The sequence below is a fragment of the Oncorhynchus nerka genome, linkage group LG15 (genome assembly GCF_034236695.1).
Source record: "Oncorhynchus nerka isolate Pitt River linkage group LG15, Oner_Uvic_2.0, whole genome shotgun sequence".
Classification (NCBI taxonomy): Eukaryota; Metazoa; Chordata; class Actinopteri; order Salmoniformes; family Salmonidae; genus Oncorhynchus; species Oncorhynchus nerka.
This window is the reverse complement of record NC_088410.1, coordinates 87,962,132-87,978,058: the sequence shown is the minus strand read 5'-3', so window position 1 is coordinate 87,978,058 and position 15,927 is coordinate 87,962,132. Positions and strand designations below refer to the sequence as shown.

The 15,927-nt window shown below is 41.2% G+C and overlaps 1 protein-coding gene across 1 annotated transcript; it reads right to left on the bottom strand.

Annotated features, from left to right (window-relative positions):
* Positions 1–220: 220 nt before the first annotated feature.
* On the bottom strand, positions 221–14,224 carry LOC115143477 (protein Wnt-2b-A-like). Its single transcript, XM_029683945.2, has 5 exons — positions 13,137–14,224; positions 10,139–10,359; positions 5,498–5,775; positions 4,929–5,193; positions 221–4,090 (listed from the first exon to the last, which is right to left on the bottom strand). Exons 1-5 carry the CDS (start codon positions 13,304–13,306, stop codon positions 3,876–3,878), a joined length of 1,149 nt encoding a protein of 382 aa, XP_029539805.2. The 5' UTR covers positions 13,307–14,224; the 3' UTR covers positions 221–3,875.
* Between the last annotated feature and the right edge of the window lie 1,703 nt (positions 14,225–15,927).

Sequence of the window (15,927 nt, the reverse complement as noted above, 5' to 3'; positions counted from 1 at the left end):
CTGGCATTGGTGAGGAGTACTCTGTTGTAATTGGAGGGCCTTCACCACGGATTTGGCGAGTGCTGAGTCTGGCGCTGACATTAGGAGGACTTTTTTAAATCTATCTTAATTGAATGAATTACTCAAGAACAGTGTGGAGTAGCCTACATTCAGTGAATATCAGCTCCTGTATCTCAGTGACATGGGCAGCAGTATGAGGATGGAAGAAATCTGATGTGAATGACAGAAGGATCAACAAGGTTTAATATAGAACAAGTGTGGTATTTTTGGGTCTTACCCAAGGTGACAATAACCCTTCAACTAACATGACAATACAACTTACCCACCACTCCCAACCGTTCGAGAACATTGCATTAAAATCATATCAGTTACCATTTACATTTGAAAATGTTGATCTTTTTAACATAAACTGACACCTCATTCAGCTTAAAAAGTAGTTCTGATCATCACATGTATTTTACTGCTTTTGGTCAATTACTGCCTTATTCTAAAATTGATACAATTCTACACACAATACCCCATAATGACAAAGTAAAAACAAGATGTTAGAATTTTTTGCAAATGTATTACAAATAAAAACCTGAAATATCACATTTACATAAGTATTTAGACACCTTTACTCAGTACTTTGTTGAAGCACCTTTGGCAGCAATTACAACCTTGAGTGTTCTTGAGTACGACCTTAAAACTTGGCACATCTGTATTTGGGGAGTTTCTCCCATTCTTCTCTGCAGATCCTCTCAAGCTTTGACAGGTTGCACAGCTATTTTCAAATGTCTCCGGAGATGTTTGATCGGGTTCAAGTCTGTGCTCTGGCTGGGCCACTCAAGGACATTCAGAAACTTGTCTTGGCTGTGTGCTTAGGGTTGTTGTCCTGTTGGAAGGTGAACCTTCGCCCCAGTCTGAGGTGCTGAGCACCCTGCAGCAGGTTTTCATCAAGGATATCTCTGTACTTTTCTCCATTCACCTTTCCCTTGATCCTGATTAGTCTCCCAGTCCCTGCAGCTGAAAAACATCCTCAAAGCATGATACTGCCACCACCATGCATCACCATAGGGATGGTGTCAGGTTTTATACAGATGTGACACTTGGCATTCAGGCCAAAGAGTTCAATCTTGGTTTCATCAGTCCAGAGATTCTTGTTTCTCATTGTCTGAGAGTCCTTTAGGTGCCTTTTGGCAAACTTCAAGCGGGCAGTCATGTGTCTTTTTCTGAGGAGTGGCTTCCGTCTGTCCACTCTACCATAAAGGTCTGATTGGTGGAGTGCTGCAGAGATGGTTGTCCTTCTGGAAGGTTCTCCCATCTCCACAGAGGAACTCTGGACCTCTGTCAGAGTGACCATTGGGTTCATGGTCACCTCCCTGACCATGGCCCACTCCCTTGATTGCTCAGTTTGGCCAGGCGGCCAGCCCTAGAAAGAGGCTTGGTGGTTCCAAACTTCTACCATTTAAGAATGATGGAGGCCACTATGTTCTTGGGGACCTTCAATACTGCAGACATTTTTTGGTATTCCCCAGATCTGTGCCGCGACAAAATCCTGTCTCGGAGTTCTACGGACAATTCGTTCAACCTCAGAGCTTGGTTTTTTCTCTGATATGCACTGTCAACTGTGCATGTCAGATATATAGACAGGTGCGAGCCTTTCCCAATCATGTCCAATCAATTTCATTTACCACAGGTGGATTCCAATCAAGTTGTAGAAACATCTCAAGAATGATCAATGCATCTGAGCTCAATTTCAAGTCTCATAGCAAAGGGTCTGAATACTTATGTAAAAAAGGTATTTCTGTTTTTTATTTGTGATACATTTTCAAACATTTGTAAAAACCTGTTTTCACTTTGTCATTATGGGGTATTGTGTAGATTGATGAGAAAAATGTTAAGAATAAGGCTGTAATGTAAGAAAATGTGAACAAAGTCAAGGGGTCTGAATACTTTCTGAATATACAGTAGAAGCTAGCAGCTTCAGTAAGTGGAAACCAGTGATAAATAATAAGAGATGACAGCTCCCATCCATCACACCGTATACATTTAGGAACACGTACAGTAATAGATTGATAGCACATACTGTAAGAGTACCTGTCACACTGAAGAGAGAGGAGACATACTATCCATCTCAGTCGACAACGTTTGTTTCACTTAACTCTTATAACAGAAACATTTATTTAAATGAATTTCTTTGCTTCGTATTTAGCTACAGTAACAGTCAGAATTTTGGACACCTACTCATACCAGGGTTTTTCTTTATTTTTGCTATTTTCTACATTGTAGAATAATAGTGAAGACATCACCACTATGAAATAACATATATAGCATCATGTAGTAACCAACAAAGTGTTAAACAAATCTAAATATATTTTAGATTCTTCAAAGTAACCACCCTTTGCCTTTATGACAGCTTTGCACACTCCTGGCATTCTCTCAACTAGCTTAATGAGGTAGTCACCTGGAATGCATTTCAATTAACAGGTGTGCCTTGTTAAATGTTCATTTGTGGAATTTCTTTCCTTCTTAATGCGTTTGAGCCAATCAGTTGTGTTGTGACAAGGTAGAGGTGGTATACAGAAGATTTATACAGTGATTTATTTAGAATTCAAGGCACACTTTACCAGCATGGCTACCACATCATTCTGCAGTGATACGCCATCCCATCTGATTTGCGTTTAGCGGGACTATCATTTGTTTTTCAACAGGACAGTGACCCAACACACCTCCAGGCTGTGTAAGGGATATTTGACCATTAGGTGGAGAGTGATGGAGCTGCTGCATCAGATGACCTGGCCTCCACAATCACCAGACCTCAACCCAATTGAGATGGTTTGGGATGAGTTGAACCGCAGAGTGAAGGAAAAGCAGACAACAAGTGCTCAGCATATGTGGGAACTCCTTCAAGACTGTTGGAAAAGCATTCCAGGTGAAGCTGGTTGAGAGACAGGCAAGAGTGTGCAAAGCTGTCATCAAGGCAAAGGGTGGCAACTCAAATATAAAATATATTTAGATTTGTTTAAAACCTTTTTGGTTACTACATGATTCCATATGTGTTATTTCATAGTTAAGATGTCTTCACTATTATTCTACAATGTAGAAAATAGTAAAAATAAAGAAAAACCATTGAATGAGGAGGTGTGTCTAAATGTTTTGACTGCTACTTTACATTAGTGTCTATAGAGCAGCTCTCTGGCCCGCGGTAAACGTTGATCGTTAGACTTTCTGCTGTACATCCATCCCAATACACTTTACCAGTAGGGTAAGTCCTCCATTTTTAAATATAATTTTTTACTCCTAACAACTGAATACATGTCAGTCTTTCCATTATATCAAGCAGAGTACAATTTCAGTTCTTCATCTCTTTCTATTGTAAGGCCAATGAAACACTGAACAAAGTGATCACAGATTTAGAGAGAACATAGTCTTAAACAAAGCAAAAAAACAACAACACATACACCAGCCAACAATCCTAACTCAATCTCTGGTGTGCCCACAGTACAATGTCCTGTTCTGCATTTCCACAACAGATACTGTGTGAATGAATGTCTGTAGAAAAATAGTGTCCTCGGCACCTTGGAAGCAGCACACAATCAACACAAACAAACAAAAACATAAATAGGAACTATCCCCTCTCCCAGCCCAACCATTCTCTTAGAAAGCCTTCCCACCGAACAGTCCCATACAGCACTGCACCATCCAAACCAAGTTGGGATACGGCGCCATGGGAAAGGTTCTTTAGGATGTCACTTTAGAAGGGGTTGTCAGATGTAATGGAGGTCCGAAAGGAGTGCGTAAGGAGTCAGGAGTAGGAAATACATATCCCACAATGCAGTTGACCACTACTACGTCCTTTTAAAGAATGGGCCTCAGCGTCTGGTTTGGTCCAGTCAATCGGGTCGCCTGTGGGGCTTACAGGTGTGAACGTCCACAGTGTTCTCACAGTCCTTACACTCCACGGCGCAACACCACTTGAACTTGCACTCGCACTTGGTGACTCGCTTGGCGCGCATTGTGTCGTAGCCCCGTCCGCAACACATGACCTCGCAGCTGTCTGTGCCTCTAGAAGACTTGTTGCAGACTCTCCCTGCTGTTCCCAGGGAGCCTTTGGAGAGGGCACAAGACAGACGCCATGGTTAAAGACAAGCCGGCCCGTGAGTGAAGGGGTGTGAGTATAGGTATTCCCCTTGAGCATTTGGGAGTGGAGCTTAATAGGGACCACAGAAGGATTTGAAAAATTACCCTGGTATATCCTTAGGGTGTGAATTCCTATACAATAGAGATTAGCGGATACGAGAGCTATAAGCCCTTTAAAATCAGCCCTGCTGCACCTTGAAGTAGTCTAGGGGCGTAGTGTAGCTTCTCTTCTTAATTAACATTAGTTCACTAGGTGTCAACCTATAACCATAGGTCTAACAGAGATTAGGAAGATACCAGTAACACACAATACATCCAAGGTATCATAACCAGAGCCTGTTAGCTGTTCTAGAGCTCTTTGAACTCTCTGCTGAAGTGATAGGACATGAGGGGCATGAGAAACAGAGATTACCAAGGCAGAGAAAACACAGTTGGAATTAGAGAGAAGTTAAAGGTCAAATAATTGAACTCTAAGCTATGCAGGTATGCAGGCCTTCGGCAGATGAGTCTGGTATTCTCATAGACGTATTTGAGGAGTAGGCCGCTGTATTATCTACCTTCTGGGTAACAGTCTTGACTCAGAGCAGCTAGGTTTCTGAAAATATTCGTTTGGTGATAAGTATTTGAATAACATCCATCAAACTATGTATGACTAACTGTGATATTATTCTGAATCATATACTCAAATTTTTTGCATAAAGAGATTTCCTCTTAGCTAAAACATCTGTGTTTTTCTCTGTCAGGTCATGTGTTGAAGAAAAACTCCTGGCCCTACCTAACACCTTGAACTGGTTGAGTTGACCCACCTGCTGCTCTGTCCATGAGGCAGTAGTCAGGGGACTTTTCTACATACACCAGCTCATTCTTGGTGGTTCCCTTGAAGTCCTTGTCAGCCACCATGAACCCGGTGCCATCCTGGTTCATGGTTACCTCGATGGCCGTGTTGTACTTCTTCCGGAGGTAGTCCCCGGTCCTCCGGAAGTCCGACATGGCCAGCCAGCAGGTTCTAAGGGCACAGGAGCCGCTGACGCCATGACACTTGCACTCCAGTTTCATAAAGCGCTTCACGGCCTGAAATCGAAATGGTTGGATAATGTCATTGGTGGTTAAGACACAGGCTCACTTGTGACCAACCCAGTACACTCACTATTCAGGTCTAGAGCATTTACAGAATGTCTGTTCAACAGTGGCTTGAATTTTACCAGCAATGTCTGTTCCATTGTAGTAACCATGTTGTTACACAGTAGTTATAGCATGCTCTGTTAGTTGAAAGGGACTGCCTGTCAGCCAGTTAGCTGTGTGTATCAAGTCCAGATGCATCACAGTGCACATTTCAAAAAGTATAATGCCCCTTAACCCCTACGCCATTGCTCACCATTCGTCCACAGCGGTTGTTGTGTAGATTCATCAGTGCCCGAGCGTCCTTCACCATCTTTTCTCTGGCATCAACAAAGGTCTTGGTGAACTTGATGCCATAGTTGATGTTGTCGCTGCAGCCGCCCCAGTCAAATTCGCCCCTGTCGTCACTAGCCTGGCCCCGCTTTTGGGCGTCGCAGCTGCAGATCTTGAGGTCCCCCTGGCTGCAGGCCCTGGTAATTGCATAGACCACACCTGCCGAGGAGATGGCGTACACAAATGCTGCCTCCCGGCTACCTGGGGTGATATGATGGAGGAGATTTTGTGTTAGAAGATGTCATCGTTAGATAGCCTCTGTTAAGGTCAGGGAAGGGAGGGGCAGATGTGTTCCCATAGCTATGGGAAGTAGGGGTGCGGCAGCACCCCAATTTTTTAAAACAAATAATAATAACTTTATTTAAAAAGTTTAAAAGAATTGAAAAATATATTTTTTCACAAAAGTAGTGCACTGGGCCTTTACTAGTCCTGTATTAGTGGACCATTAAAGACCTCTGTTGCGTGGGCAAAAAAAATGTTTTCAGCATCTCAGCTTTGGCATAAAAAGGTAATTGTATAATTAAGAACAGTATCTTGCAGGATTCAGTAGTTGGAATTGTCTACACTCCCTGATTCATGAATGTAATTTATTATGGAATTGATTGAATGGATTGAGAGTACACACACCTCATTTCTCAGTTCTATAATCAGTCACCAAGTTGAAGAGTAGGAAAACCGTAGACAGTCCACATGGAACAGAGCTGGCCGAATCTGGTTATGGCCAATTCACAATAGAAATAGATGTTCTGAATTGGTGAAAGTGTGGCTGGAGCTGTTTTTATCTTTGTTTTTTTTGTTGGTCAAAACAAAGTCAGTCTCAAACAGGCAAAACAAAGTCTGTCTCAAACAGGCAAAACAAAGTCTGTCTCAAACAGGCAAAACAAAAGTCTGTCTCAAACAGGCAAAACAAAGTCAATCTCAAACAGGCAAAACAAAGTCTGTCTCAAACAGGCAAAACAAAAGTCTGTCTCAAACAGGCAAAACAAAAGTCTGTCTCAAACAGCCAAAACAAAGTCTGTCTCAAACAGGCAAAACAAAGTCAGTCTTAAACAGGCAAAACAAAGTCTGTCTCAAACAGGCAAAACAAAAGTCTGTCTCAAACAGGCAAAACAAAAGTCTGTCTCAAACAGCCAAAACAAAGTCTGTCTCAAACAGGCAAAACAAAGTCAGTCTTAAACAGGCAAAACAAAGTCAGTCTCAAACAGGCAAAACAAAGTCAGTCTCAAACAGGATGAACAAAGTCAGTCTCAAACAGGCAAAACAAAGTCAGTCTTTAATTAACAGGCAAAACAAAGTGTGTCTCAAACAGGCAAAACAAAGTCAATCTCAAACAGGCAAAACAAAGTGTGTCTCAAACAGGCAAAACAAAGTCAGTCTCAAACAGGCAAAACAAAGTCAGTCTCAAACAGGCAAAACAAAGTCAGTCTCAAACAGGCAAAACAAAGTCAGTCTTAAACAGGCAAAACAAAGTCAATCTCAAACAGGCAAAACAAAGTCAGTCTTAAACAGGCAAAACAAAGTCAGTCTCAAACAAGCGGTTACACTATACTAGCAGAGTTTGTTTTGTTGTAGTAATCATGTCGTTACAGTGTAGTTACATCAGTCTAGAGCCAACTTCATGCTTTGAACACTAACATATGCCCAACTGAAAGCTTTCGACTTGCATAGTGCAGATGACATTGCACAGAAACAAACATGCCTATATTTGATTAAAATCTGTTTGTGTGCACTATATCCCATGCAATCTAAATTTAAACAGTGTCTACGTTCCTTGGAACTTGGGCATGTTTGTCTCTGTACAATGTTCCTGTACAATCCGTCCATGTACAGCAGGCCTATCTTTTCATCTGAGAGGAGAGCAGATACAGGGTTATTTGGTCTGCTTTTCCCACCCACCTCTAGTTTTCATTCCTCCTCACGCAATGAACCAGAACACAGGCGATATGTCAGGGAGCACGGCTTTGTCTGCCTGCCAGAAACATCTACCCAAATATTTACATCTCCTATTACTGTTTAGACATCACCATGTGGATCTCTCTATCTGCTACCTGTCTTCAGAGAATACCCACTTTCTGCAACTCTCCTCATTCCTGGACAAGGTGAAACTATTACTGAACAAAAATATAAACACAACATAATCCCATTTTTCATGAGCTAAAATAAAAGATTCCAGAAATGTTCAATACACACAAAAAGCGTATTTCTCTTAAATGTTGTGCATAAATGTGTTTACATCCCTGTTAGTGAGCATTACTCCTTTGCCAAGATAATCCATCCACCTGACAGGTGTGGCATATCGAAAAGCTGATTAAACAGCACGATCATTACACAGTGTATAGGGGACAATAAAAGGCCACTCTAAAATGTGCAGTTTTGTCACACAACATAATGCCACAGATGTCTCAAGATTTGAGGGAGTGTGCAATTGGCATGCTGACTGCAGGAATGTCCAACAGAGCTGATGCCAGAGAATTGAATGTTCATTTCTCTACCATAAGCCGCCTCCATCTTTTTAGAGAATTTGGCAGTATATCCAACCGGCCTCATAACCACAGATCAAGTGTAACCACGCCTGCCCAGGACCTCCACATCTGACTTCTTCACCTGCGGGATCGTCTGAGACCAGCCACCTGGACAGCTGATGTATTAAATACTCCTTAGTTTCATCAGGTATTCAGTCAGTTAATTGAAATAAATAAATTAGGCCCTAATCTATGGATTTCACATGACTGGGCACAGGAGCAGCCATGGGTTGGCCTGGGGGACATAGGCCCACTCACCTGGGAGCCAGCTCCACCCATTGGGGAGACAGGTCCACCCTCTGGGGAGACAGGTCCACCCTCTGGGGAGCCAGGCCCAGCCAATCATAATGAGTTGTCGCCATAAAAGGGCTTTATTGCAGACAGAACCCTTGTACGATTATCTATTTATTCTAAAAGAAGTTGAAATTGAAAAAACCTTTCATGTTCACATTTTTTGTATTTGTTTGATTTACACAGAACCAAGAAAAATGACCTAAACTGAATTTGAGATTTTTCACTTCATAGTAAAAAATTGTGAAATTATTAAAAATTCAAATTCATTGGGTTGGAGGCAAGTTTTCTCATTTACTATGTAATTTATCTCACCTGTGGTAAGTTGCAGGTGCTTACAGGGTAAAAACAGCCATTCCATTGAAAAGAGAAAACAGAACATTCTGCTACATTGCACACAATTGCAAGCGGTGCCAATATATTTGACCGCATTTGTACATAGAGATGATAAACTGTTGTATGAAGTGTTGAACTGAGATATGTATATAACATGCATATACCATTAAAGGGAAATTTCACACCATCAGCATATGTAAAAATATCATGTTTTTATGTTTTGTAAAAAAAAAAAAGATAGAGGAAGATCTGTGTTTGCAATGACATCAACCAATTAGTAGACAATAACAGGACAATTAGTAGACAATAACAGGACAATTAGTAGACAATAACAGGACAATTAGTAGACAATGACAGGACAATTAGTAGACAATAACAGGACAATTAGTAGACAATAACAGAACAATTAGTAGACAATAACAGGACAATTAGTAGACAATAACAGGACAATTAGTAGACAATAACAGGACAATTAGTAGACAATAACATGCCAATTAGTAGACAATAACATGCCAATTAGTAGACAATAACAGGACAATTAGTAGACAATAACAGGACAATTAGTAGACAATAACAGGACAATTAGTAGACAATAACAGGACAATTAATAGACAATAACAGGACAATTAGTAGACAATAACAGGACAATTAGTAGACAATAACAGGACAATTAGTAGACAATAACAGGACAATTAGTAGACAATAACAGGACAATTAGTAGACAATAACAGGACAATTAGTAGACAATAACAGGACAATTAGTAGACAATAACAGGACAATTAGTAGACAATAACAGGACAATTAGTAGAATAACAGGACAATTAGTAGACAATAACATGACAATTAGTAGACAATAACAGGACAATTAGTAGACAATAACAGGACAATTAGTAGACAATAACAGGACAATTAGTAGACAAATTAGTAGACACTTAGTAGGCAACGACTCCTCATAATTGGTAAGAATTACACGATGCACACCGATGATGTCTTGGAAAAACACATATTCCTCTATCTTTTTTACTACAAAACATAGAAACGTGCCATTTTCACGTATACTGATGCTGGAGGTGCTGGAGATGATGAACATGAAGTTGAACATTGTTGGACATTTCCCTTTAAGGCTGGGATGTCTGTAAGTCTAAAAGGAAACTGAGCAGTCCCGTTATAGTTCTGTAATAGTCTACAACAATCCATCACTTTTATGTACTGTATCAAATTCATGTAGTGAATGTTACATCCAAGATTCAAGTGGTTGAATACTAAACCTCTTAACACACACACACACACACACACACACACACACACACACACACACACACACACACACACACACACACACACACACACACACACACACACACACACACACACACACACACACACATGGAAACACACACACACGCAGACTTACTGTGCAGCATGACCCTGCCAAAGACAGTGTGGTCTCGGTCCAGCGTGCTGCAGTTCCAGCGATGATGGCGGAACTGGTGCTGGCACTCGCGGATCCACTCCTTGGCACCCTCCCCAATAGACTGCATGAGGTCCGGGTGGCGCTGGCACAGCTGGCGCTGCTTGTTCACCAGGCCTGGAATGTTGTCACAGATCACCCGTGCACCCAGGGCTCCAATGTACCTGCAGATCAGATAGACAGGTGCACTGTCAGTGGGAGGCCAGGGAAACTTCCAGGGACGATTATTATGCAAAAACAAATGTGTTTCTTTCTAGTTTTCTTTCAGAAGGACAAGATACTGTATATTGTGAAGTCAGGTCCAGTCAGATGCGTGACAAGCTATATTTTTCAAGAATCAATGGGTATTCATCGTCAGTTTAATTGACTATTGAACAGCAGGAATTCTTACAAAGTGTGCATTTAACCATTCTGTCCCGCTTCATTGTAATCCCACGCTGTGAAACATGCCATAAAAGTGTTATGAAGTGTGAGATCTTCAGAAGCACTTTCACAGACAGGGAAGAGTCCACACAGTTAACTAAGAGTGACCCCTGACCACTGAGACTGGAATAGGAACACAGAGTGCAGTGAAGCAACCATACAGTGTGACATGGTCTCCTATAAGAGTCCCCAGTCTCCTATAAGTCACCAGTCTCCTATAAGTCACCAGTCTCCTATAAGTCACCAGTCTCCTGTAGGTCACCAGTCTGGTATAAGTCACCAGTCTCCTATAAGTCCCCAGTCTCCTATAAGTCACCAGTCTGGTATAAGTCACCAGTCTCCTATAAGTCACCAGTCTGGTATAAGTCACCAGTCTGGTATAAGTCACCAGTCTCCTATAAGTCACCAGTCTCCTATAAGTCCCCAGTCTCCTATAAGTCACCAGTCTCCTACAAGTCACTAGTCTCCTATAAGTCATCAGTCTCCTACAAGTAACTAGTCTCCTATAAGTCCCCAGTCTCCTATAAGTCACCAGTCTCCTATAAGTTACCAGTCTCCTATAAGTCACCAGTCTCCTATAAGTCACCAGTCTCCAATAAGTTACCAGTCTCCTATAAGTCACTAGTCTCCTATAAGTCACCGGTCTGGTATAAGTCACCAGTCTCCTATAAGTCACCAGTCTCCTATAAGTCACCAGTCTCCTACAAGTCACTAGTCTCCTATAAGTCATCAGTCTCCTACAATTAACTAGTCTCCTATAAGTCACCAGTCTCCTATAAGTCACCAGTCTCCTACAAGTCACTAGTCTCCTATAAGTCATCAGTCTCCTACAAGTAACTAGTCTCCTATAAGTCCCCAGTCTCCTATAAGTCCCCAGTCTCCTATAAGTCACCAGTCTCCTATAAGCTGGCATGCTCCTCTAATTTTCCCGCTCCCTACGATGACCGAACATCATTACTGCCAGGCTTAATCACAGCTACATTGTGTCTCGTGCCACTGAGACAGCAACAGAAAAGGGTTTCCATTCCAGTTATGGCTGTCCCTGTCCCTTCCCCCCAACAATCTGCCTTCATTCCCTGCTGCCAGAACCTGAGCAGGAAAGCAGAGCAGAGACACGGTGTTTATTCTCTCCATAGAGAGAGTAGAGAGCTGAGCCAAAAGACCCTGACTGTTTCTACGCCTCATACATAGTTTGGAGGGAGGACAATCAGTCCAGAACACCAGAGAACACGTTGCTGCTTATCTGAATGATCAAGATCATGATGAGAAAAAAAACTGGACTACATAAATCATATTTAGACCCTTAGTCTGGAGAGAGCTACCATGTCTCCCCGCTCTGCCTCACTTCACTGTTTTAATTACACACACTGCCTTATTTTTATTCAGTCATACAATTCCTCAGTGTTGTTTACATAAAATTATGTTTTGAGTTGAGCCCACTTATTTAATCTACTTTAACTAGTTCAAATATAAAAACAGAATAGAAAATGAAGATTTTGCCCCTAGCTGAAAGCTGATTTATCATGTTTTGCGCAGTAAGATTGGAGTGTTGGAGGTAGGCACTTCCTTTATACACCCTGGGTTCTTACCCTGAAGAGAAATCATCAAGGAACACTTTTTCATGCACCACTGCCTGCATCTGCCATTTCCAATATGCAAGATTGATAGTGGAAAGTCCCTCAGTCCATGTATCTTCATGAACACAGTGTGCAGTTGTTTGTTTTGATGTTTTAAAACTCCAATCCACACACATCCCCCCCTGTGGCTGTTTGAATTGGAGTTGGCTGCGATCTCTTTACAGGTTCCAGCAGGGTATAAGTCTAATTCTAAGGTGTGATGGAGGTATAGACTTCAAAGGGTGTATTGAGTTAAACTATTTGAATATTGAATGTGTTTGCCACATAATAGTGATATAGCCTATCATTTAGTGTTTCTTATTGTTCCCATCTCCTGCATCCCGAGGATCATTCACATTTCTCAAGACATAATTGGCAATCTCAGGCTTGGGATAAACATAGACATGAACTCAGGTTTCAGTGAAAAGCAAATGTAGCCTCCTCAGAATATACTCTTACAAAATTAATTATTATTATAGAATTGTTGATTGTATGCCTAAACCATTTCCCTAAAACCTTCATTGAAATCCAAACATGCTTTACATTTGATCTTGACTTTATTCAAGACCGTTTCGCATATTTAATGAGTTTATAATGATGTCTTTATTTCTTACATTCATATTTATCCATCATATATGCATTAGGCAATATGACTTCTTCCCACTTATATTTTCGACTCCCAAATAGCCAACATAAATAGGGCTAGCTTTTGCAAGGTCTTGGAATATTCTAGAATTAGCTCATTAAGAAGACAACTGGTCATCCAAAACCACTGGAAACTCAGATCTAATCTTGGATATCAATGACAGAGCTCTCCTAGACATAAATTAAAGATGTAACCTTGGATAGAAACGATATGATTATTTCAGCAGGATCAAGCGCACATGAAAGAAAGCACTCACCACCAGGAAGAATCCACTCTAGGCGTGAAGATGAGAAGCAGCAGAATAAAGGTAAAGTATAGCCTTGAGGTTGAGTTGGAGGAGTGTCGGGATATTGTCCCATTTCTAGACCCAGTCCTGGTCCTGGAATATCCTCGGGGTTTGAAGAAACAAAACATTTCTATTTTCATGAACAGAAGGCATACAATATAAAATGAAGAATACAAGTCCTGGGCGATGGTTTGCTGTTCATAATTGGGGGAAAACCTGCCTATCTATAGAAGTTGAACAAGTTGAACAATTCTATCCATCTTGTTTCAAAAGGCTAATTTGATATCTTGTCAGTTCATCAATGCCATTGTTTGTCTCTGATTTATTCGAGACGAGGCAGTGCTCATCAAAAGTCAGTCTGGTAAAAGTAAATCGAATTAAGACAAATCTTCGGAGAAACTGTCAAATGTCCAGCCAGATGTTCGGGTTGCCAACGACAACACTTTCCTTCGTTGTTGCGTATTGTTTTTGTAGCCTAGGCTATTTGTTTGACATTCGACGTGAATAACAGGTGAAGCTGAAGAAGTTGCAAACCCAAACACAGGTATCACAGACTGTGAAGAAAGATGGCACTGAAACCACTGCTTGTCCCTGGCAGGTAAAGTCAGTCAGTCATCTGTCCGAGGATGAGACAGATAGCTACGCCGCGGTCTTCTTCTCAGTCGGGACTGAAGATGCGCCGCAGGACAAAATACTGCACCAGCACGTCAGCTGTCCATGCCCCCCTTTTGTTAGACAATTACGAACACTGGTATGTGCACGGTAGGGTCAGGGACGTTATATTTAGATGTCGACAAGTAAAAGTTATCTACCTTACATAGCCGTCTAAATATTGGTGATCCCCATATTGGAAATAATTTGACAAATCAAATCGAATTTTATTGGTCACATACACATGGTTCGCAGATGTTTATGCGAGTGTAGCGAAATGCTTGTGCTTCTAGTTCCAACAGTGCAATAATATCTAACAAGTAATCTAAACAATTCCCGACAACTACCTAATACACACAAATCTATAACAGTAATCTAACAATTCCCCAACAACATCCTACTACACACAACTCTATAACAGTAATCTAACAATTCCCCAACAACTACCTAATACACACAACTCTATAACAGTAATCTAACAATTCCCCAACAACTACCTAATATACACATATCTAAAGGGATGTGACCCCTCATTGGCTGATGACAAAGCCTCCCTATGAAGAAGATTATCCAATTACTTTTTCATCTCAATGACTTTTCATTAAGTTAACTAAGTCATATGGAAATAATTGAATTAAGGAATTGAACTATGTGTTTATGTGGCCAGACCATGCATAAAAGAAGAGCTCCCTTTTCTTTGCAAGTTTTATAACCAATAATGAAATGCCTATGTTTTGGCTCCAACCAAATTAAAACTATATAAATGAGTTTAGTAATTTATGGATGGGTGAAAGGGGTGACATTCTAGTTTCATGTTGTTTGGTGTTGGTGTCCTTTTCATCGCATTGCCTTTCATTTCCTTTGCCACTATTTTCCACATGAAACACAGCCAAATAGATCAAATACATTTCTATATGTGTTATACAATACATAGCAATCTAAGAAACAACCCAAAACTGTAATATATTTCACTGCTTACATATGCATTATGGTGTTGTGTTAAGCCCATAAAACCATTACTATGAGGACCACATGGTGCGATGGCTGGGACCACACAATCTGTAGTTTATTTTAGGAGATGACATTGCAAATGCATCTGAAATTACCAATTAAACAGAAATGACTGAATAAACAGACCGCTATTGACAGTGTATTGTAAGGCAGTTAGTGCACGGAGCTTAAACAAGGCCAAAATGGTGAGCTTTCCAATGAGGTGAATATTAACCATAAATCTCATCGGTAACTACTCTCATCTCTTGATTTTCTTGAGATGACATCAATTTATCTCATCTAGATGTTTTACATTTGGCACATAGCATTGTAAGCTATGATGTGGGAGTAAAACAGGTATGTGTCTGGAGTTTCATTGTGTCAGCACAGCAAGCGCTGGAGAAAGTTTTGCTTGGGGCACCTTCAACTATGAGAGGTCAAGCTTTCATGCTTTGACACATCATTAACTAGGAACTTTGTTTCTCCATAGAGATAGACTGAAAGGCCTCATAATCTGTCCGGGGAAGGGGGGGTGGGGTGGCTGTTTCAGCACATGCTTAGCCTGGCCTGGCCTGGTTGACTGTTTCAGTACATGGCCTGGCCTGCCATTGGATCCCAGCTGGATGCCTTTGAGAGTGAATGGTTGTCACCATGGGGTTGCAGGTAACCTAGTGGTTAAGAGCGCTGGGCCAGTAACCAGCGCTATTGAATCCTTGAGCCAGCAAGGTGGAAAAATCTGCCGTTCTTTCTGCCCTTGAGCAAGACAGTTAACCGCCAACACCAACTGCTCCCCAGGCGTTGATGACGTCGATTAAGGCAGCCCACCGAACATTCAAAGGGAATGGGTTAACTGCGGAAGACACATTCAGTTGTGCAACTGACTAAGTTTTCCCTTCACTATCAGACCATAGTCTACTACAAAGGACGGAGTACACTGTCTCTCAAATATATTATTTTAAACGCTATGCCCCTAACCCTAACCCTAACCCATACAGTAACCTCACCTATATAACCTTCAACCTTTAGAGAAAATACCTTATGGATTTGGCATATCAATTGTGAGGATAAAGTAAGTGTTTTCCTTTGTAGCATGGTCCTCTTGATAACTCTTGAGAAGAGA

Coding starts and splice junctions, on each gene's coding strand:
- LOC115143477 (XM_029683945.2), bottom strand. CDS start 13,306: ATGAAAATAGAAATGTTTTGTTTCTTCAAACCCCGAGGATATTCCAGG. Junction 5,776..10,138: donor TGGCAGGGTCATGCTGCACA/GTAAGTCTGCGT, acceptor ATATCACCCCAG/GTAGCCGGGAGGCAGCATTT. Junction 5,194..5,497: donor ACAACCGCTGTGGACGAATG/GTGAGCAATGGC, acceptor TTTCGATTTCAG/GCCGTGAAGCGCTTTATGAA.